The sequence below is a fragment of the Hypanus sabinus genome, chromosome 29 (genome assembly GCF_030144855.1).
Source record: "Hypanus sabinus isolate sHypSab1 chromosome 29, sHypSab1.hap1, whole genome shotgun sequence".
Lineage (NCBI taxonomy): Eukaryota > Metazoa > Chordata > Chondrichthyes > Myliobatiformes > Dasyatidae > Hypanus > Hypanus sabinus.
In genome coordinates, this window is record NC_082734.1 from 11,421,411 (window position 1) to 11,445,011 (window position 23,601).

The 23,601-nt window shown below is 47.8% G+C and overlaps 1 protein-coding gene across 19 annotated transcripts in view; it reads left to right on the forward strand.

The window, feature by feature from the left end:
- Nucleotides 1-223: 223 nt before the first annotated feature.
- Nucleotides 224-23,601, forward strand: part of LOC132382976 (protein starmaker-like) — a 110,063-nt gene continuing 86,685 nt past the window's right edge. For 8 of the 19 annotated variants that reach the window (XM_059953598.1, XM_059953610.1, XM_059953609.1 and 5 more), the window contains exons 1-13: nt 225-517; nt 1,500-1,529; nt 6,791-6,844; nt 8,946-9,002; nt 11,362-11,397; nt 11,537-11,572; nt 12,446-12,502; nt 14,564-14,599; nt 15,757-15,813; nt 18,365-18,400; nt 19,128-19,184; nt 20,655-20,711; nt 22,047-22,103. In XM_059953598.1, the coding sequence (XP_059809581.1) occupies nt 460-517; nt 1,500-1,529; nt 6,791-6,844; nt 8,946-9,002; nt 11,362-11,397; nt 11,537-11,572; nt 12,446-12,502; nt 14,564-14,599; nt 15,757-15,813; nt 18,365-18,400; nt 19,128-19,184; nt 20,655-20,711; nt 22,047-22,103 (628 nt within the window). In that variant the 5' untranslated portion in view covers nt 225-459. Of the gene's footprint in view, nt 518-1,499; nt 1,530-6,790; nt 6,845-8,945; nt 9,003-11,361; nt 11,398-11,536; nt 11,573-12,445; nt 12,503-14,563; nt 14,600-15,756; nt 15,814-18,364; nt 18,401-19,127; nt 19,185-20,654; nt 20,712-22,046; nt 22,104-23,601 lie in introns of all 19 variants that reach the window. The other 11 variants (XM_059953612.1, XM_059953613.1, XM_059953617.1 and 8 more) reach the window with 4 other exon arrangements.

A 23,601-nucleotide genomic window follows, 5' to 3' on the forward strand; every position in this document is an offset into this window, starting at 1 on the left:
GGACAGCAGGCATGGCGTGGAGAGCCACCGGGCCACAGCCGTGAGATTATGGCATCCCTCTGGAATCCCCGGCTGGAACAATGTCCAGATCCGAAATAAAAAAACGATGCACTTCACTGAGAGTGTAAATAGACTGCAAGCCCAGCGTGACCGCATCTGCCCGGAATTAGCTCGGAAGAGGTGGAATAATTTGTCTCACAGACACACACACACTCTCCCTGTACATTGTGAGCTGCGAAGGCTGGTCCTGTCAGGATTGTGAATCACCGGGCAGGTGGCGGCGGGGGGTTCGGGTTTGGACGCTGTGGTCCATCCTGCGAGCAGATGGTAGAAGCCACAGCATCACATGACTCACTCCGCCAGGCAGCAGGAGCGGCATAAAAACGCCGGGTCTGCCCTTGCAGATCATTGCATTGCCGGTCTCCAGCTCGCTGCCACCCCGCCAGGACAAGCGAAGAGATGAGAAGCCTGCTACTGCTTGCCCTGCTCGGACTGGCGGCTCACACCTCCTGCCGAGGTAGGCAGGGGAGTTAATGGGCTCCGGTTCGGATGTATCTCGCACCTTGGAGACGCAAATCCAAGGGATGTTTTTAGTGCGCAGTCATTCACTCCGCGATGCGGGACCGCGCGTTTTAATTAATCCTGGCTTCCTCGCACTGTCCGGGGGAGAAAAAATCCCAGGGGCGCATCTGCGTAGATGGGGTTTAAATGAGGTGCTCAGCCCCTGCACCGCTCCGCGGGCAGAGCTCTCCCCCTCCTCCCCACTGCAGCAACAGCCTCGTGGGGCTGCAGTGCGTTTCCCCTGCCCCCCCCCCCCGACCGTCCTGCCGGTTAGCCCGGGGTGGAGGCGAACCCCAGGCTTGACCTTGTGCCACTTGAGGTGACATTGGGATCTTTCACCATTCCCTGCGATGGCTGCACCTCCCTCCCTGGCCCTGACGATGACCCTGCGTCGCTTCAGTGACCTTTTGGCCACACAAGCCCGCAGCAACCCTGTGACCCGTCACTGGAACCCCCCCAGAAACCTCTGCTGCATATTTTTACAGCAGCCCCCTGGGGAGGAGAGGGAAGGGGGGTGTGAGGATCTCTGGCACCGGGAGAGGTTAAATCCCCTGGAGTCCCTTCCCGAGCGGTACCCAGTCAGAGGGGGGTCTGTAGAAGGTTCCAGGGAGGGCTGGCATCCTCAGCACCTTAGGATGGACCGACCGTCAGCCAAAGGCAGCAGGGCAGGAGCATGTAGTTGCAGGAAGCCCCAGTCAGTGGGTACTGCAGATGTGCTAAAGATGCAGCAAGGCACAAGCTCCACTGCAATAACGTGGAGACCTGCCCGTTCCCCACTCGCGTTCAAACGACGGGGCAGGGGGGCAGAGGGGCAGAGGGAGAGGGAAAACAAGGCGAGAGACAGTCAGAAAAATTCTTGAAAATCCCTCCGTAGTAAATTGGTCTGTTGACACCTCACTGAAAGCATCATTGTGACACGGTATTTCTGTCTTTTGCAGTGATCTTGAAAGACCTTAATGAAAGAGACGGTCAGTATCTTTACTTCCTTCAACTTTCATGGTGTCCTGTTGCGATTCTGTTCTGATTTAAGATTTCTATTTGTATATTTTTGCTATTACTGCCAATAACTGAGGACTAATTGCTACTGGAGGTTGGTATATTTGCAATTTAGATGTAATTAGAAGATGCCTTGATCAGTCTGTTCATTCCCTGTAACAGCTAGCAGCTAAGTCCCGTTCTGCCACTTACAGGGCTTTTCTCGTTGTGTTTTGATGGTTGCTGTAGTGCTGGACCTGTACAAGTGTAAGGAGTCAGTTTGCAAATCAACACTCTCTCCCTCTCTCCCTTCCCTTCCTCCATTTTTTATGTTCGAGTGAGTGGACACTTTATTAGGTTCTTCTGAGTGCATAAAAGCATGCACACATGGTCAAGAGGTTCAGCTGTCATTCAGACCAAACATCAGAATAGGGAAGTGCCTTTGACCGTGGAATGATTGTTGGTGCCAGATGGGGTGGTTTGAGTATCTGAGAGACTGCTGATCTTCTAGGATTTTCATGCATAGCAGTCTCTAGAGTTTACAGAGAAAGGTGAGATCAACTAAAAAAAAAATCCAGTGAGGGACAGTTCTGTTGGTGAAAATGCCTTGTTAACAAGAGAGGTCAGAGGAGAATGGCCAGACTGGTACAAGCTGACAGGAAGGCAACAGTAACTCAAGTAACAACAGTGGTGTGCAGAAGAGCATCTCTGAACGCAGAACATGTTGAACCTTGAAGAGGACGGGCTACAGCAACAGAAGATCATAAACATACACTCGGAGGCCACTTTATTAGGTACAGTGGCCAACGAATTCCATATATACAGAGGGAGGGCAAATGAGGAATTGCAATAAAGAGTCAGACAGTGCAAGACAGAGATAGAGAGAGAGAGAGACTGAGTAAAAGAGAGAAAGACGTAGAACTGGGCAGGGCAAGAGACAACTAGAGACTGACAGCTCTAATATCTTTATGTCTGTCTATGTTGCAATCTCCTTTTCTCCATTGTTACACGGAGGCAGAGGGGAGGATAAGATACGGAGAGACAGACTGAAAGGCAAAGAGAGACGGAAGAGCAGATGGTGACGAGTGAGATGAGCAGAGAGAGAGAAGGACAGATGGAGGTAGGAGAGGGAGACAGACAGATAAATGGATAGGTTGGCAAAAGAGAGAGAGAGACAGGAGACATAGTCGAGAGAGAGTGCAAGTCCTTACTGGCGTGCCTTTGACCTGCCCTTGTGCAGGATGCTCCAGTATCTCCTGGCACCGCTCACTGACTTGGCTCTTTCCCAGCCAGTGAGGCAGCAGGTCCCTAATAAATCCTGTGTTGCATTTGGCTGTTCATCTGCCGTTACTGATAAGCTACAATGTGGAGCTTCTAGTCACTCCCCTCCCTCCTGAAAGTAATGTTTTGCTCTCATTCCCCCCCACCCACCTATTCTACTACAAGCCTCCGATGAGGGTCCCAGTGACGGTCAATATATCCACTTACCTTCGCACTGATCAGTGCACCCCCTTCCTCAATGTCGGACCCCTTAGGAGACGGAGGCCTGGGGTGTTACACAGAGAGTGGTGGGCGCGTGGAGCACCTTGCCAGGAGCGGTGGTAGAGGCAGGTACATGAGGACATTAAAGAAACTCTTAGATGGGCACATGGATGATAGACAAGTGGAGGGTTATGTAGGAGGGAAGGGCTAGATTGATCTTGAGAGTAGATTAAAATTTTGGCACAGCGTTGTTGGCTGAAGGGCTGTATTGTTCAATAGATAGTCTATGTTAGTCGCTGTGTTCCTCCAGAAATATCATACAGTTTTGATACAAGATGGGTCCTTGTCGTCCTGGCGTTTTATTGAGTAGCATCAGGGTGGGGGTAGGGGGGGACTGGAAAATAGGAGGGTGATTCCGGAAAGCCGGAATGCCACAGGCTGAAGAACCTGCGGAGCAGCAGAGCATCTCCGTAACAAGCCTCGGCTCGAGCACCTCCTCCGCTTTCCAGTTCACTGGCGGCATCAGGGTTAAAATGACGAACCGTGCGTCCAATTCTGTCTGAATTCACTGCTCTACCGGATTGGTTGGGGCGGGGTAACATGCAGGTGGAGAGAATAGGCTGATATCTCCTGCCCCATCATGATGCCTATTTCTGCCCTGTGGTAGGCGAGGCAGGGTTCACTTTGTGGATAGGCGAGGACCCTCCTGATAAGAAAGAATCTGAACTGTCCAGGTGAATATCCAGCACATCATTTGATGCTGGTTTTCAATGCTGGAGCGATTGAATTTAAGAAGGGGGAAGTTATGCCGCAACTCTACAGGGTATTGGTGAGGACACACCCGGAGTACTGTTCATTTCTGGTCTTACTTGAGCAAAGATATTCTGGCTGTGGAAGTGGTTCAGTGGAGATCCACGAGGTTGATCACGGAGATGAGGGGGTTAACCTCTGAGGAGAGATTGACTACGCTTGCTGGAATTCCGAAGAACGAGAGGAGTTCTTGTACAAACATTTTGATAGATACAATGGAGGCAGGAAAGTTGTATCAACTATTAAGTGAGACTAGAACTTGGGGACATAATCTCAAGATTCAAGGGAATAGATTTAGGAGAGAGATGAGGAGAAACTGCTTTTCCCAGAGACTATTGACTCTGGAATTTTCTGCCCAAGGAAGCAGTAGTGGCTACCTTATTTAACATATTGAAGGCACAGTTCGGTAGATATTTCCATAGCGGGGGAACGAAGGGATTCTGGGGAAAAGACACGTAGGTGGAGCTGAGCCCACAGCCATGATCTTATTAAATAGCAGAACAAGCTCGACAGGCCAGATGGCCTTGCCCTCATCCCATTTCTGATGGGTTTTTTTTGCTCTTACATCTGAACCCTGAGACCGTGCGAACTGTCTATCTCTCTGGGGTGAGACTATTCAGCTCAGTGACACAGTCCCGCCAAGCCGCCTCCTCCTCCCGTTGGAGCTTGGTAACACCCTCATCCAGTCAGTCGCCTTGCTTTTGGTCATGTGATCATTTCTCTCCTCCCCGCCTCTAAATATATCATTGAACAATTCCTTTAAAATTTCAAAGTCTCTTGGTGCAGAGAGTATAGAGAAGGTTTAGCAGAATGTTCTCTAGAGTGAAAAGGGTTTTGGATAGGCTAGGGTTAAATCGGTGAGTTGCTGGGCAGCACGGCTTGAGGGGAGGAAGGGCTTATTCTGCGCTGTATCTCAATAAATAAATAATCAGCTTGATCTTCATATTGTACTTGCCCTGGCTTGCTGGAACGCAAGATTCATGGTAGACCCCAACCATCAGAGACCCTCACAAAGATCGCCATGGATATGATGAGCAAAAGATTCTTTCCTGTACTGTATAACTCTATGACTCTACAACTAGATCAGGGGTCACCAATGGTCCAGTTTAATATTGACAATATTCTTGGGGACCAGCTGACGGGGAGGTGGGGGGTGTTAATCACGACCAGAATACAGCGATACTCGAAAGAGGTTCCTTATGTCCAGTCTATTCCGCAATTTAGTTTATGCGGCTCTCAGCACTTCTGTCCCACTTGCTTACGTTTTTTACCGCTCAAGAAACTCAACAGGTTTGTCTTTAAATGTGGGGTGCTTGGACCCAAGGTACTGAAGCAGTTTTGAGGGCTTCATTACCTCATTAGACAGCCTCCAGGCCTGAACTCCAGCCTCTGCCCACCAGACGCCTTGGCCAGGTGCGGCACGTCGTGGGTGGGGTGAGAGGACAAGGTCAGGGCCGGAGGTCCCCATATTGGAGCCGCCGCGGTCGCTGTCCGGAGAGAGCGACCGACCAGCTGAGCAAGGAGTGCGACAGGGAACGTGCCCCCCTTGTAGGGTCCATCGGCTGACAAGGGTTTGTCCCGAGGGATGACCTTCAGTAGATCGCAGCGAGGTAGCTGCTCTGCTACTTACGAAACCCTGAGCCCAAATTGGGTAATCTGCGAATATTTTAGCACCGGGTTCCCCACGAACATTCAGTGTGGTAAACAGGTTTAGAGGCGGCGCCCACCTGTCCGCGCTCCAGGCCAGTAGCAACGCCACTTTCTGCCGGCTGGGCGAGGCCAACCAGTGATCCCTGGCGCGAGGGTGTCACTGTGTTTAGGCAACTGATGACCTCGCATGCGTTCAAGTTCAACAGTCAGCGTGACAGGGAATGAGGAAAGGTGCAGCTGACTCGTATCGTTTCATATCGCCAAATCGTATCGTTTCCTCGCGGCCCGGTGGTTGGGGACCACTGAACTGGAAACTCTAATCCTACCCTGAGCTAGTGTTGGATTTGGAGATGATATTGGAAGTCAAGTCATGTGGTTACAAACATTTCATTAAAGGAATGTCAGTGAACCACAGCACCTGAGAACTAACTCTAACTGTAACCAACTCACTCTGGCTGAGAACCTGCCTCATGGCCTCTCTCTGTACTGAAAACAGGTTCAAGGTGGCAGATAGAGTGGATGTGGAAAGGATGTTTCCTGTAGTGGAGGAGTCTGACCAGAGGACACAGCCTCAGAATAGAGGGATTTAGAGAGTTTTAGATGGGAGATGAGGAGGAATTTCTTTAACCAGAGAGTAGTGAGTCTGTGGAATTCTTTGCCACAGGTGGCTGTGGAGGCCAAGTCATTGGGTATATTTAAGGCAGAGGTTGATAGGTTCTTGATTGCTCAGGGCAATGAGGGATACTGGGAGAAGGCAGGAGATTGGATCAGCCATGATGAAATGGTGGAGCAGACTTGACGGGCCGAACGGCCTAATTCTGCTCCTATGTCTTATGGTCTATAAGGGAATCTTCTCCGATTTATAAAAAAAAAATTGCTCATGAGACAACAAAGAGAATCTTGATTAAGGCTCACAAAGAAAGAAAGAAAACACAGAGCCAGCTATGCCGCAAATGATGGAAAATCAGCGGAATGTTTACGGACAAACAGCTGATTATAAGCATGTAAACAAGCATGAAGAAGATTAAATTACAAGAGAAATAACAATTTGGACCCCAATCCACCACCAGGCGCTTAGGTATGGGGAGATAGCTGATGGGGATTGCGTAGGTATGGGAGTCCATTATGGAGGAGCAATTGGGGTTGATGTCCTCTCCTTGATGAGGTGTTTGACCAGCCCCTATGTTGGCCAAGTTCTTTGGTAATTCATAATAGATTCCTTCCATAATTCATCGCCCAGTCACATGTGTCACTGGGAACCTTCCACGCTCATTTTCCATTTTATAACCAAAAAACCGGTTTTTCTTTACAGATTCCAAAGAGGGCGTCGGAAGGAAAGTCAAAGTCTTCAGATCAGGAGATGATGGTTTGTGGATCTCTCTGTATGGGAGTAGACTGGGTCAGTGGGGATTAACAAGCACATGATATCAGATCCACGGGTACCAGCAACAGCACGGGGAGTGGAAGGCCAGATACAAAGCAGAAGGATTCGGTTTAGGGAAGGCCCGATCGAGGGAAGACCCCCCCCCCCCCCAGTGCTGAGGGAACTGGGGGGCGGGGGAGATGGGAGAGGAGGTAGCTGGAGGCTCTTGCAAAATTAAAAATTGAATGAGATGAGCAGAAAGATTTAGGAAAGAGATCAACAATGCAAAACAGCAACACAGTTAAATAAGGTGAAAAATAGACTCTGGAGTTCACTCCCACACTAAATGGTTGAGCGATGTAACAGTGAAGAAGATGTACAAAATACAAGTAACAACGATATATACGAACATAGAATCTTAGAAATGGCCAATCAGTTCTATACATGCTCTAACAGAGTAACCCCCTTCCCGTTACCCACAGCTCTGCATGTTATTCTATCTCAGTTCCCAAACCCAGTTCCTCGATTGGGGCACTAATTGACAGACACACTCAGATGCAAAACTACAATCTGTACAAAGAGAGGTCCACAAACATGCCTTCTATCTTTGTCCACCATTTTGAAGCTGTGACCCCTCCTGTTTGGATCTTCCGCTGCCAGGGTCAGCTTACCGCAAAGAAAATGTTGTGATCTAGGTCTGCTCTTTCCAATATCTCTCCAAGGAGAGCAATTCTCTCCAGGATGACCTTATACCTTTATCCAAGTCCCAGGAACCATTCCAGATCCTTGTTCCTGTACCCTCCACAAATCCTTCATGCCCTTGCTAAGGTGAAGGGTCTGATGTTGGCCAGAACTCTCCAGAAGCTGCCATCCCAGAGATTTACACAGGCTCGGCAGAACCACCCTATACTTGCCACCAATGCCTCTGCGTAGGCCCTCTGTTGATCAGGGTCAATCACGGATGTTGCATCCTAGCTGTCTGCACTTCCCGGGGCCCGTGCGGCAGGCTCCCCCTCTCCATGCAGCTGATGAACCCAGGGACCGATACGGTTAATCACCAGCAGCATTGCGAGAGTTTCCAGTTGGTGTTGAGCTCAGCGTAGGACTGCCTTAGGGACTCCAGCTTCAGGTTTTCCCTCGGGGTTTACTCCTGAAGCCTCCCCCATGAGTGGGTATAACCTCAAGGCAGCGGAGGCTTGGGATCAGAGTTCCTCCTCCTCCTCAATGAGCTGCCAACCACGGCTGAGGAGCCCCAAATGCTGGAAGCGGCTGGTTTTGGCAGAAACCCACCTTTGCCCCTTCTCCTGTTGGTAGAAACTGTTCTGCTGGGTTTAGTAGCTAAGCCACACGTGAAGGCCAGGAGCTGGACTTGGTAGCCAGAGGCTATTTGAGCTGCATACCATTGGGAGGATTTAATAGGCAATGGGAGCTTATCCCCATTACCATCCCCAACTATGACAACCTTAAGGATCCAAACACTATGTACTAAGGCCAGGTCCCCCTTTGATTTATGGTGGCCAACAGGAAGGAGACTTGAATGAAGCTTAAATATCAGCACACGTTTATTCCTGTTTATTCTACGTACAGTAAATCTGATAATTTGCTATATGCTGTTCAGAAATCCCAGTGTATCAGCACCTCATTCCTGTACTCCCTTCCACGAGCTGGAGCCGGGATTTGTCCTGCTCTAAGCCGAGCTGGCTCTAGTTCCCCAAACGCCCTTGAAGCTTATCGAGAAGGGTCTCGGCCCGAATCGTCTCCTGTCTACTCTTTTCCATCGATGCTGCCTGACCTGCTGAGTTTCTCCAGCAATTTGTGTGTGTCTGTCGCTTTGGGCTTCCAGCTTCTGCAGACTTTCTCTGTGTCTGTGCATTGACTGGAAGACTTAATACATTGGGAGGACACCAACTCGGCAGCCAGGCATCTCCGATCAAGGGGTAGGACACCCACTTGCCCTGGAGACTCTGGGGTTCAATTAGTGGTGAAAAGCTGGACAATCCCACCCACCTGAGTCAGATCAGTAGGGATGCAGCGTTGGAATATGACTGGGAACACAGATGCCCTTTCTTCGCATTGCATAATCAAAAACTGGTTTTGCTTTCAGGTTCCAAAGAGAGTGGCGAGCGGAAGATCAAAGTGATCGGACCCAGAGAAGACGATGGTTTGTGTGGGGATTATTGACTAAACTGGTGTGGGGGGGAGCTGAGGATTAAAAGGCTGCTTATTTCACATCAAACCCGTGTGGAGTCAGAGGACCGGCAGTGGAGTAGTGAATATACAACAGAAACGGTAGCGAGGCGGTCAGCGTCAGAGGTTGGAGTCCTATTCCGCATCCTCTGTAAGCAAGTTGATATGTTCCTTCCCGTGAGTGCATGGGTTTTCTCCGGGTGTTCCGGTTTCCTCCCACAGTCCAAAGACGTGCCGGTTGGTAGGTTAATTGTTCATTGTAAGTTGTACTGTGACTTGGCTAGGGTTGAATCGGTGGGTAGCTGCGCAATGCAACTCAAAGGGCCGGAACAGCCTGTCCTTGCACGAAATCGCTTAATAAAATCAAAACATTTGCCCCCGGGGCAGACTACACTACCATACGGGAGCTGGGTCCATTGTCATTGTTCATCACCCTAGGGCAAATAGTTTCAATAAAGATCTGGATGGAAACAAGGAGACAGGCTCGGGTGGGGAGAAAAGGAGGAGACAGTCTCTTGTGAAAACAGGGCAGCAAATGATGTGGGGGAGAATAGAGAAGTGGGGAGATGCGATCGTAACTCATTCGAAGTAGACGGGTGATAGAATCAGGTTTACTATCGCCGGACGACAACAACACACACAAAATGCAGGTAGAACACAGCAGGCCAGGCAGCATTTTGTGTGTGTTGTTGTTTGAATTTCCAGCATCTGCAGATTTCCTCGTGTTTACTATCACCGGCATAGGTTGTGAAAATTGTTAACTTTGCGGCAACAGTACAAAGCAGTACATGATAATAGAAAGAGAAAGAAACTGTAATAATAATTAGCTGTCATAAAGCTATAATAATAAGCAGAAAATTAAGGGATAACCTGTACAAATCATTTCAGAAGAACACAGATGCTCCAGGAAACAGGGGTTGGTGAAATGGAAAACCAGCAGGGTTAGTCTTGAGGCGGTTGGATTGAAGGATTGGGAAAATCAAAGCAGAAGGTCCAGGAAGCAAGTGTAAATTAACCAGAATGAGTCAATCTAATATAAAAATAAATCATGCCAAAAGAAATAAATATTCCTGGAACTGTTATCATGTGTGATCGCAGTTGTCGTTTCTTTAATAGCACGTCCAGGCTTCTTTAGCTGTTGGGATTAAATATAACGATTTATTTTTAATCCTAAGTAATTTATTTCTTATTTTGTTTATTTAGATACAGCACGAAACAGCCGCACCTCCCAGCCCACCTTTTAACCCTAGTCTAATCTCGGGGCAATTTACAAAGACCTATTAATCTACTAACGGGTTCGTCTTTGGACTGTGTGGGGGGGTGAGGGGGGGAACCGGGTCACCCGGAGGAAACCTATGCGGTCATGAGGAGATCTTGCAAACTCCTTACAGAAAGCACTGTAATTGAACACTGATCTCTGGAGCTGTAATAGTGTCATGTAAACCACCACTCTACCGTCTGTCTGCCCGTTACGCGGTTGGGGTTTAGGGCAGCAATGAAGGTCCTCCATCTCTGGCGGTGTCCAGGGCTTCCTTCATCGTGTCAGCAGCTTCCTCCCGATTTTCACTGCAGTCAGCCATGCAGGTCCCGGGTGGAGACTCAGGAATACCGTCTCACTCCGATGTGGAAGGACTCTTCATTGCTGCTTCCGTAACAGTTTTGTTTTACCAACTGGGGGTAGTCAGCCCTGAGCTGAACCCCCGAACCTGGAGAACCACCATGTTACCATACAGCCCCGTTAGTAAGATAAGATTAAAAATAATCATCATAATCTTTAAACAGCCATCTGATTGAAAATTGATAAGCCTGGATTGAACTGAGTTTGCAAGCCCCACCGATGGAGCAGGCTGAGACGCAGGGCAGAGAGCTGCTCTCTCTAGCGAAGGGGCTCCCAACCCTTTTTAATGCCATGGACCCCCTACCAGTCACCGAGGGCCCGTGGGCCGCAGGTCTAGTGCAAAGATCACGGATCTGAGGCCCTGGGGAAGGTGAATCAGTGATGCATGGGGATGATTAGGAGGCCGAAGCTATCGGGAAGAAGGAACAGAGTGGAACTCCCCTTCTGTAAAGAGACTAAGTGTAAACATTACCTTCGTGAGACGTGTTGTTAATGAGGGGTAGGCCTGATGATGTCAGAGCTTGTGCTTCACACCAGGGCCAGGAACATTACTGTAAGATTCTCAGCGATCCTAAGGTCCCACAGGGAAGGAAGGGGAAGTTTTCTCAAAGATTGCAATGTCGCGGTGTCCACAGGGGGAGTGGGACTTTAGAGAAATGTTTGAGTGGCTGACTGTGTGCTCGGGGAACTGAAATTCTCTCCCTTTACGTTTCAGACTCTGCCGAGAATGAGAGTGGGCCGGACGCTAAAGGTATGTCTGCTGACCTGTCGACAATACGTCACTGGGATATGTCATAAAAGCGGGACGGGTAGAATTTAAAAGAATGCAATGGATGGGAAATAGAAAGCCTTGTGGTTTGTGAGTTGATTTCTTTATTTGACTCTTCCAGATTCTGCTGAAAAAGAGAGTCACTCCACAGCTCGAGGTATTGATATTTATGATTTCAATGTCACCCTATCACATTCTCTGGTGAATAATCCACTGATGACTGGATTAACGACTCTCGGAATCTGTTGGAATCCAGTGGCCTTGGCTGGAGTCCTGAAACTGTGAGCTCAGAGCCAGTGCTGGGCTCTCTGTGTTACGATACGCACCCAACCATGCCGCCTTCCAGGGTTTAGGTGCTCTGACTCTCCGGAATATGGATAGCATTTAAAGATTCAGGCCTGCCCCGCTAACTGGCGGCCATGTTTCGAAGCCAAGATTATAATATTTAACGAGCACCTGACCTGAGGTTAGGTGCTCAGCCGTCAGCTTTACTTTGACGCTAGACCCTTGTCTAGGGTCTAGTTTAGAACCCTTTCCTCATTTTCGTCTTGGATCAGGCCTCGATTCTAGGCTCGGATACTCCAGCACTTGGGTCCTAATCATCCCCACCTAGGCCTCTCGTCGTACCCAGTTCCTGTATCCAAGGAGCTGGGAGGCCAGAGTGGATGGGGGGGAGGGACATTCTCATCCCCAGACACCAGTGCTTTGGAACAGAGGGCATGTGTGTAGCACGACTGGGTTGAAACTGGCAGAGGTGGGTGGATGCCAACCTGGACCCAGAGGCAGGAGACTCTCACTTGCCCCAGAGATGCTGGATTTCAGGCTGCGATGTCCCGGGGTAAAGGTCAGACCCTAATCCCAACCTCAGCTGGGGCTTTGGGCAGAGGGCGATCAGCTCATGGGGAGGCACCCAGATTAGTGGGGGGGCATGTAGTGCATTAGGATGGACAGATAGTTGCACATTACATGTTTGCACTTGGGAGCCGGGAACTCGTCTTCCATTTTATAATAAAACACTCCTTTCTTTCAGACTCCAAAGAGAGCGGCGAGCGGAAAATCAAAGTGATCGGATCGCGAGAAGACGACGGTGTGTGGATCTCTCTGTGTGGGGACTATTGACTGAGCTGGTGTGGGGGAGCTGGCACTGTGAGGAATAACAAGCTACTTACTCCACATCAATCCCATTAGGCCACTCGGTCCATCAAGTGCTCTGCTCTTCAATCATGGCTAATTTATCCTCCCTCTCAGCCCCGTTCTCCTGCCTTCTCCCCGTAACCTTTGACGTCCTGACTGATCAAAAACCTATCAACCTCCACTTTTAACACACCCAGTGACCTGGTCTCCAGACATGCGTGGCAATGAATTCCATAGAATCACTACCCACTGGCTGAAGAAGTTCCTCCTCACCTCTGTTCTAAGTTGACATCCCTCTATTCTGAGGCTGTGCCCTCTGGTCTCGGGCTCTCCCACTATTGAAAACATCCTCTGCACATCCACTTTGCCTAGGCCTTTCAATATTTGGTAGGTTTCAATAACAGTACCCCCCACCCCCCCATTCTTCTAAACTCCAGCGAGTACAGGCCCAGAGCCATCAAATTCTCCTCATACATTAACCCTTTCATTCCCGGGATCATTTTTGTGAACCTTCTCTGGACCCTCTCCAATGCCAGCACATCCATTCTTGGATAAGGGGCCCAAAACTGCTCTCAATACTCCAGACAAAACTGGACGTACAACAGAAGCAGCTTCCCCAGTGCAGAATGCTCTGCTAAACAGGAACTGGGCCTGTTAATTGCCCCAGGGCGGTGAATGGCTTTATCTTTGATAAAGATCTGAATGGGAATGAGGAGACTCGCTCTGGCGGGGAGAAAAGGAGATGACAGTCTCTTGTGAAAATAGGAGGGTAAATGGGTCAGGAGAGAATAGACAATAGGTGCAGGAGTAGGCCATTCGGCCCTTCAAGCCAGCACCGCCATTCAATGTGACCATGGCTGATCATCCACAATCAGTACCCCATTCCTGCCTTCTCCCCGTATCCCTTGACCCCGCTATCTATAAGAGCTCCATCTAACTCTCTCTTGAATGCATCCAGAGACTTGGCCTCCACTGCCTTCTGGGGCAGAGCATTCCACATATCCACCACTCTCTGGCTGAAAAAGTTTCCTCAAGAGTGGAGATCCGGGGAAACAAAATTATAACTCGTTCAGAGCATCTCGGTACTTTTCATGCTGTCCTTCAGTAACCAATGGGTCCTGTTTTTACACAAATCCAGAAATCATTTTTTGTCCTTACATCAGAAAATACAGCAAAATCTCATTATATAGTAACTATACTGCCCCACGAATGGAATCCAAAGCACATCAGATCAATGAGAAAGAACACTGTTATGAAAATTACAGAGAGACAGGAGACTAATTCTTCCATCTGTAGATAAGAACCTGATGTACACACATTGGACTTCTGAATTTAATCGTGTTATGGGAGGGCTCCCCTTAAGTTGGGTATTCGTAACCCAGGTAATTAGCAAAAGGGTCAGGAAGAAGCATTTTCAGGTTATTTAAGGATTATGGAGATGTTCTGCTGGAAAAATGATGACATTGGAGAGCACTGTCCCAGACACTGGGCCCGGAGATGGAACTCTCCACCACAATGAAGCCGAGTCCTTGGAGAGGACGCAAAGTGGTATACAGGGGTAATACCAGGACTGGGAGGCTGTACGTGTTAGGAAAGATTGGGTAATCAGTAGGAAAGTCCACTGCATTTGTCATTAGGTAATGAGAGCTGTTGACAGGGTAGACCTGACAAAGATCTCAGGGCTTGTTTCTGAGACCAAGGTCATCACTATAAGACCATCAGTGATGCAACGGGGAATGAAGAAGAAGATTGCCCTTTCTTTGGTGCAGTGATTTTCACAACCGGAGATGAAACCTTTTTTCTTGCTAACTGACCATATGCTCAAGAATCTAAAATGATCTTCCTTGCATTTCAGTCTCAACTGAGATTGAGAGTGGGCCAGATTCTAAAGATAGGTCTCCCAATCTGTGAAGGATTCATTGTTGGAAAAAAAAGAGAGATTTAAACTATTCTGACAGCAGGGGAAAAAATGTCTTAAAATGGATATGTTAAAATCCTTTTCCTTCTTTTCCAGACTCTACCGAGAAAGAGAGTCACTCTGCAGCTCGAGGTACGGATATTTATAATTTTAATGTTTCCCTATCACATTCTCTGGTGAATTATCAACTCCACGGTTGTCATACCGAGCTGAGATGGATCTGGAGTGGATGTTTTCTATGGGGCATCTATAAAATTTGGTGAGGGTCAACAGGGACATGTGGATTTTCTGTCAGCTTCTGAAGAAGTGAAGGTGTTGGTGTGCTTTCTTGGCCATTGGACCTACATGGTTGGACTAGGACAAGTCTTTTGTGTTGTTGACACCTTCAAACTTCACCAACTCACACCATACAATTAACACATAGAGGGAACTGTATGGAAGCACTTCGATACTGTGAAACTCCCCCAACAATTTCCATTTTATTGTGTTTTTAATATTTCAATAATATTTGAGAAAGTGTGTGTGTGTATCTCATTCACTTAAATAATTGATTACAGATTATATGTAAAAATATGTCATTCTACCTTGTGATACATGCACTCCTCGCTTTGAGTAAAATACAAAGTTATACCCACATTCTTTGGACTTCCTGGAGGGCACCCATTTCAGTTCTACTTCCCATTCTCAGTCCATGGCTGCCTCTGCTGCCAAAATGAGGCTGCACTCGGGTTCCGTCTGGGTGATCGATCCATGAACATCGGTTACTCTAACTTCCAGAAATTGCTCCCCTCCCCCTGCCTCTCCTTCACCATTCCCCGTTCCTGTTTCCCTCTCTCAGCTTATCTCCTCACCTGACCATCACTTCCCTTTGGTGCTCCTCCCCTTCCCCTCCTTCCATGTCCTCTCCGAATAGATTCTCCCTTCTCCAGCCCTTTCACCAATCAACGTCCCAGATCTTCACTTCAACCCTTCCCCCTCTCCCAGTTTCCCCTCTATCATCTGCCACCTTGTACTTCTTCCTCCCCCCTCCCCCCCCAATCTTCTTTATCTGACTTCTCCCCTTCCTTTCCAGTCCCGATAACAGGTCTTAGTCTGAAACATCGACTGTTAACTGTTTTCCTGACCTGCTGAGTTCCTCCAACACTTCACCTGTTGCTTTGGGTTTCCAGCATCTGCAGATTTTTTTCGTGTTTGTTCTTCAGACTCCCATGTTTTCTTAGAACTAGTTTAATGTTTTGAAGATACAAGACGTAACACGCTTTATAATCAAAAACTGGTTTTGCTTTCAGATTCCAAAGAGAGCGGCGAGAGGAAAGTCAAAGTGATCGGTTCGCGAGAAGACGACGGTTTGTTGATCTCTCTGTGCGGGGATTATTGACTGAGCTGGTGTGGGGGAGCTGGCACTGTGAGGAATAACAAGCTACTTACTCCACATCAGATCTGCGTGGAGTCAGGGATCTGGCAGTGGGACAGAGAACAGACTGGCTATTCGACAGAACCAATTGCTCCTGCCCACTGTCCAAGAGCTGGGTCCATTATCGTGTTAGTCACCCCAAGGAAGTAAATTGTAAATATCTTTGGATGAGACGATTCACTCGGTTGAGGAGAAAGGAGGTGACAACCTCTTGTGAAAATTGGAGGGTAAATAGAAATAGAACATGATCTGTTCAGCCCAGTCTAGGCCCTTCAGCCCACAATGTTGTACTGACTAACTCCACAATCAATCTAACCCTTCTCTCCTACACAGACCATTGTTATTGTTCCTTTCCATGCCTTGTGACTCATCGGGTGGCAAACTTAATGTTTCTTTAGGAATTTTTGTCTGTTTTACGAGCCCAAGTTGCTAGCTCGAAGCTCAATCCAGCATGGATGGAAAGTGTGCAAGGAGCTGGCCGGATTCGAACCCGGGACAACTCGACTCCAAGTCCAGGGCAGATACCATTACACCAGCAACCGGCACGCAGCCCATAACCCTCCATTTTTCTTGTGTGCGCCTGTCTAAGATCCTTCTAAATGTCCCTCTTGTATCAGCCTTTACCCCCACCCCCAGCAGTTCATTCCCCACACCTATCGCTCTCCGTACGTGAAACTGTCTCTTGACATTTCCCCGGAACTTTCTATCACTTGTCTTACAGGGCCATTACTGGCTTGGGAAAAGGGCGCTGGGGAGAACAGAGTTTAGGGAAGATAGATTTACATCTCATTCAAAGCAGCCAGGGATGATAATAAACAAGGAAAAAATATTTCGGAAGAACACGAATGTTGGGGTGAATGTGTACTTAGATGTTGGTGAGTGCAGACCTGGACGCCTGGGGTCAGAACTGCTCTCTCTCTACTACTGTGAGGAGACTGGGGCCCTGGAGACAGAGCACCAGTGGTGTACAGGGATAAAATCAGGGTGGGGGGGGGGGTTGCAATTGAATGATCTTTATTGTCATTATATACAGGTACAATGAAACTGTTTGGCTTCCTCTCAGGCAATCAAACGAAGCGGTAGATAAAAACAAGACAGTAATAGAAAAACAGTATTAAATAGATAAGTAGCAGAAAATAAATTAGAGCAGCACCAGAACGTCACAGTAATGCACAAAGTGCCGTTAGTGCAAGTATTCGAGTCCATGTGTGTGCTCACAGTTTCAGTCGTTGTTCTGTGGGAGTGGTGTGATGGAGTCCACAGATCTGGGGTAGAAGCTGTTCCTCAGTCTAAGTGTCAGGAAAGATGGAAGATGTCTGTGGAAATGTTCTCTGTTAAAGACAACAATGGAGGTGACATCAGGATCAAAGCCAAAGTCGTATTTCTTGTCATGTGCATAAGTACATGTATGTATAGGTGCAAAAACCAGCATCAGATACTCTGGAAACAATAGGAATCAGAAGTAATACAAAAAGGACACAGTCAGAACAAAACAAAGCCCACTGGAGTACAAGATGGTCAAAGTGGTCGTAGTGTTGTACGTGTTGTTCGTGTCACGCTGTGTTTCTGGTTTTCAGCCACTCCTTTGTTGCTATTTTGGGTGATTTTTGAATTGGGGTGGCCTGCAGTTGACGAACACTGAGCTGAACTGAATGTGCCTGAACTCTTCCGATTTTTGTGTTTTATGTTCTGTATTTGTCGCTCGTTTTTCTTTCTTCGTCGTCATTTGTGCGATTTGTTTTTTTATCGCGTGTCGGGGGGGGGTGGCGTTGATGTTTTCCTTTGAACGGGTTCCGTGGTTTTCTCTGTTTGGTGGCCGTCTGCGGGGAAGACGAACCTCAGGGCTGTGTGCCTCAGGCGCCCTTTGATAACGAATGTTTGAACCTTTTTGAATCTATATCGAGGGGGTGGTTTGGGGATTGGGCAGGTTGGTCCTTGATTTGAAACAAATTGAAGTTTGAAACTGCCAATAAAGACTGAACAAACTGTGAATATTTCCTCCGAACCGGAGGCCAGCAGCTCAGTAGCGTAGCGGCTAATGTGACAGCACCAGCAGTCCGGGTTCAGTCCTGCTGCTGCCTGTAAAGAATTTCTCCTCGTGACCTCGTGGGTTTCCTCCAGGGGCTCCGGGCTGCTCACACGTGTGGGTTAGAGATGACGAAATGGGGTGGTGTAGGGATGCTGGGTGTGAGAGGACTAACAAGCTGCTTATTTCTTATCAAACCCCTGGGGAGTCAGAGAACACATTCGAGGAACTGACCGTGTGGTGAGAAAGCTCAGATTGCCCTCCCTGTTTATCAGACTGTGCCATGACTGAGGGTGGGCCAAAAACTAAAGGCAGCTCTTCTAATCTGTGAATGCTACATCAACAAGGTGGAGTAAAATGTCTTTCAACTGGGAGGAAGTCACTTAAACCATTCTGACAATGAGAAACAGACAATGTATTCTGATGGATAAACCAAAATTCTTTTCCTTCTTTCCAGATTCTGGAGAAAAAGCGAGTCACTCTGCAGCTCGAGGTATTAATATTTATGATTTCAGTAACTCCCCATCACATTAGCCCATTGACACTTGTACCAATGAATCTGGCAGTCTGCTGGGATCCACTGGGCTTGTCTGGAAGCCCAAAGTTGTGAGCCCAGAGTCTATGCTGTATCTGAGGAGCCAGGAGGCCAGAGTGTGTGGGAGGGGGACATTTGCATCCCCAGACTCCGAAGGTTTGGGATAAGAAAACAATGGGCAGCACAGTGGAGCATCTAGCAGAGCAGCTGCTTCACATCTCCGGAGAACAGGGGTCAATCAGGGTGTCATCTGTGCAGGGTTTGCATGTGCTCCCTGTGACCATGTGGTTTCCCACCCAAATCTCAAAGGTGTATGGAATTGTGAGTTAATTAACCAGTATAAATCCACAGATTCAACATTCTCTGGCTAAAGAAATTCCTTTTCACCTCTGCTCCAAAAGGACACCCCTCTATTCTGAGGTTGTGTCCTCTGATCCTAGATTCTCCCACCATAGGAAACATCCTCTCCACATCCATTCTATCAAGGCCTTGCAACATTCAATAGGTTTCAATGAGGTCACCTCATTCTCTTTCAGCATTTGGGCGACAGGCAAACAGTAGATGGGGAGGGACCTAGATGTGAGCGTAACTGAGTGTGATCAAATACAAATGCACTTTAGTACTGTGAACTTTCTACACTCTTTCCCAATTTATAACTGGAAACCACCTTTTTTTTAAATTTCAGATTCCAGAGAGAGTAGTGAGAGGAAAATCAAAGTGATCGGATCCCGAGAAGATCATGGTTTGTGGAGATTATTTTCTGCTCTAACATTTGGGACCGAGGTCCAATATCATACGAGTCGCCCATGGGTGTGAGTGATGGATCAGGGTGAGGATTGAGGGGAATGAAGAGGCCGCAGATGGGGCGAGCAGTGGGATTTGTAGGAGTTTGTGGGAACAAGTTTGCACAATGAGATAAAAATCATCAACACAAAACCTTGAAACCTAATTTCACTGGAAAACTAAGAATACTACACTCTGTAACATCAAAGCAGAAGCCAATTTTGTGTGGAGTAATAACCAGGAAAATTACCAACAATGCCGAAAATCCACCATGTCTCCCGGTCACATTCATTGGTGAATAATCCATTGATTGACAATTGGGAATCTGTTAGGATTCATTAACCTAACGCGTGAGCCCAGAGTCAGTGCTGGGCTCCCTGTTCATGTACGTGAGGAGGGTGGAGTGTGCGGGAGAGGGGCATTCTCATCCCCAGACTCCAGTCCCTCAGGAAACGGGACGTGTGTGTGTGTCCGTTGGTTTGAAATGAGGAAACAATGGGCAGCACAGTGGAGCATCTAGCAGGGCAGCTGCTTCACATCTCCGGAGAACAGGGGTCACTCAGGGTGTCATCTGTGTAGGGTTTACCTGCGCTCCCCGTGACCATTTGGTTTCCCACCCAAATCTCAGATGTATGGAATTGTGAGTTAATTAACCAGTATAAACTTGCCATAGTGCGTGGTAGAATCTGGGGGGAGGGGGAGATGATGAGAACTTAGGGAGAATAAACTAGAGTTGATACAACTGGGTGATTGATGGGTTGTGGGAACTCAGTGTGCTGACGGACTTGATTTTATTCTGACTCCCTCTGTGACACCAGCAAGGACCCACTTTCACTTCTCTCATTCTCCTGGTGGAAGGCCAGTTTACTCCCACTCTCCGCAAGACCATTGGATGTAGGAGCAGAACTAGGCCATTTGGCCCATCGAGTCTGTTCCGCCATGTCATCATGGCTGATCCATTTTTCTTCTCAGACCCAATCTCCTGCTTTCTTCCCTTATCCTCCCCATTCCCTGACAAATCAAAAATCTACCAATGTCGGCCTTAAATACACCCAATGACCTGGCCTCCACAGCCGCCTGTGGCAATGAATTCCACAGATTCACCATTCTCTGGCTAAAGAAATTCCTTTTCACCTCTGTTCTAAAAGGACACCCCTCTATCTGAGGCTGTGTCTTCTGGTCCTAGATTCTCCCACCATAGGAAACATCCTCTCCACATCCATTCTATCAAGGCCTTGCAACATTCAATAGGTTTCAATGAGGTCACCTCATTCTCTTTCAGCATTTGGGCGATAGGCAAACAGTAGATGGGGAGGGACCTAGATGTGAGTGTAACTGAGTGTGATCAAACACGAGTGCACTTTAGTACCACGAACTTTGCACACTCTTTCCCATTTTCTAACTGGAAACCACCTTTTTTAAATCTCAGATTCCAGAGAGAGCAGCGAGAGGAAAATCAAAGTGATCGGATCCCGAGAAGATCATGGTTTGTGGAGATTATTTTCTGCTCTAACATTTGGGACCGAGGTCCAATATCATATGAGTCACCCATGGGTGTGAGTGATGGATCAGGGTGAGGATTGAGGGGAATGAGGAGCCCGCAGGTGGGGCGAGCAGTGGGATTTGTAGAAAGGGTTTGTGGGAACAAGTTTGCACAATGAGATAAAAATCAACAGCACAAAATCTTGAAACCTAATTTCACTGGAAAACTAATAATACTGCACTTTGTAACATCTGAACAAAAGCCAATTTTGTGTGGAGTAATAACCAGGAAAATGACCAACAATGCCGAAAATCCACCATGTCTCCCGGTCACATTCATTGGTGAATAATCCATTGATTGATGATTGATAATTGGGAATCTGTTGGGATTCATTAGCCTTGGGTGGAAACCCAGTGCATGAGCCCAGAGTCAGTGCTGTGCTCCCTGCTCGTGTACCCGAGGAGTGAGGAGGGTGGAGTGTGCGGGAGAAGGGCATTTCCTCAGGACACAGGACATGGGTGTCTGCGTGCCTCGGTTTGGTTTGGGACTGCCAAACAATGGGCAGCTCAGTGGTGTGGCCCCAATAGCCGCCACACTGTGGAGCTTACACCTTCTCCTGGTCAACACATGGGTTTCCTCCGGATGCTCCCGTTTCCACCATATCCCAAATACATGCCGGTTGGTAGGTTAACAGGCTGCTGCAGATATTCCCTACTGTGTAAGTAGGGGGTAGAATCAAGAAGCAGTTGATAAGAACGTGGGGAGAACCGAACAGGATTAATGTAAATGGATGAATGGTGGTCAGCACTGAGTCAGTGGGCCGAAGGGCCTATATCCACACTGCATCTCAGTGTGACACTCTGACAGCAATCAGAACCCACTTCCACCTTTCTCACTGTCCTGATGAAAGGCTGGACCCTGATCATACTCGAATCAGGCACTTGGGCAACGGGGAGTGAGAGGTGCGGCCCCCAGATAGCGAACTGAGTGGAACTGAATGTACCTTCACTCTTCCGATTCTGCGTTTTATATTCTGTGTTTCTCTCTTTTTTTGTTGTTGCTGCTTGCATGATTTGTTGTTTTTTTTTTCTTTTGTGCATGTTTTTTTTAAACAGGCTCCATGATTTTCTTTGTTTCTCGGCTGTCTGTGGGAAGATGAATCTCAGGGTTGTATACTGCATACAGGCTTTGATAATAAATGTACTTTGAATCTTTCATACATGGGGAAGGATCCAGATCGCTGTGGGTGTGATTGAAGATTCACGTGTGACACCGACACAGTTTAACACTTGGAACATTCCACACTCAATATAACTGGAAATCGCCTTCTCGTTGCAGATTCCAGAGAGAGCGGCGAGGTGAAAATCAAAGCGGCCGTATCGCTAGCTGATGATGGTTTGTAGATCTCTCTGTGTGGGGGTTACATGGGAGCTGTGTCTGTTATCATACGAAACAGCCCATGGGTGTGGGTGTCAAATACCTTCAGGACAGATTAGGATGAGGATTGAGGGGCGTAAGAAGGCTGGCTGCAGGTGGGATGAGCAATGACATCTGTGACGGGAGAGATCCCCTGGCCATTAAAGCGCGGTGAATTAAACACCTCGCTGTCTTGTGCCCTTTTAGACTTACCGGATTCCTTTCCCTTCAACCCCTTGAAACATATCACGTTCACTGCTACTTTATTATATGACTTTACCATGTATAATCTAAACAAAAGCCTTATTAAGTGAGACTGGAGTATTAATTCTAGTGGGGGGGGGGCTTTGGGGTTCTGATGTTACCATCATTTATTCTTTGGGGGTTTCTTGTTCTGTGGATGTCTGTGAAGAATATGAATTTCAGGTTGTACACATTCTCTGATATTAAATTCAACCATTTGAAAATCAAGGGAGGGAAATGGGCGGTTGATGTTTCTGGTCAAGACCCTTTATCCAGACCAGGGGTTCCCAACCTGGGGTCCACAGACCCCTCGGTTAATGGTGTTGGTCCACAGTATAAAAAAGGTTGGGAACCCCTGATCTGGACTGAAAGAGGGAAGATAGCGCTTATAAAAGGTGGAGTATAATCTGATAGGATGAGAAAGAGGAGTAAGGTATAAAGACTTTTAAGATCATAAGAGTTGGGCGCATTAAGTCTGCACTGCTATTCTATCATGGCTGATTTCATTTTCCCTCTCTACCTTATTCTCCCGCCTTCTCCCCAAAACTTTCAATGCTCTTTCTAATCAAGAACCTATCAACCTTTGCTTTAAACATCTTGGCAAATTTTTCTACGGAAGTGGTTTGCCTTTGTCTTCTTCTGGATGGTGTCTTTGCAAGGCGGGTGACTCGATGATTATGAATACTCTTCAGAGATTGTCTGCCTGGAGTCAGTGGTCGCATAGTCAGGACTTGTGATATGCACCATTTGCTCATACGACCGTCCACCACCTGCTCCCATGGCTTCACCTGACCCTGATCTGGGGGCTAAGAAATGTACCACACCTTGCCCAAGGGTGACCCCAGGCTAGCAGAGGGAAGGAGCACCTTACACCTCCTTTGGTAGAGACGTATCTCCACCCAGCCACCCCACTTTAAATATGCCCAAATAAAAAGGGACATTCCACTTTCATTTTCTGTCAAACTCCATCTTCAGTGCTTCATCAATCACCATCCAGACTCTTCCCTCCCGTCTGCTTATCACAGACTCTCACCTGGATCCACCTATCACCTGCCTCCAACTCTCCACTTCTCCTTTCTAAACTGCCTCTCTCCCCTCTATCCTTTCAGTCCAGATGAAGGGCCTCGACCCCAAATGCCGACAATCAGTATCTCTCCGTCAATGTTGTTTGGCCCACTTTGTGTGCTGCTGCTCTAGATTCTGCAATTTCTTGCATCTACGGTACAGAAAATCT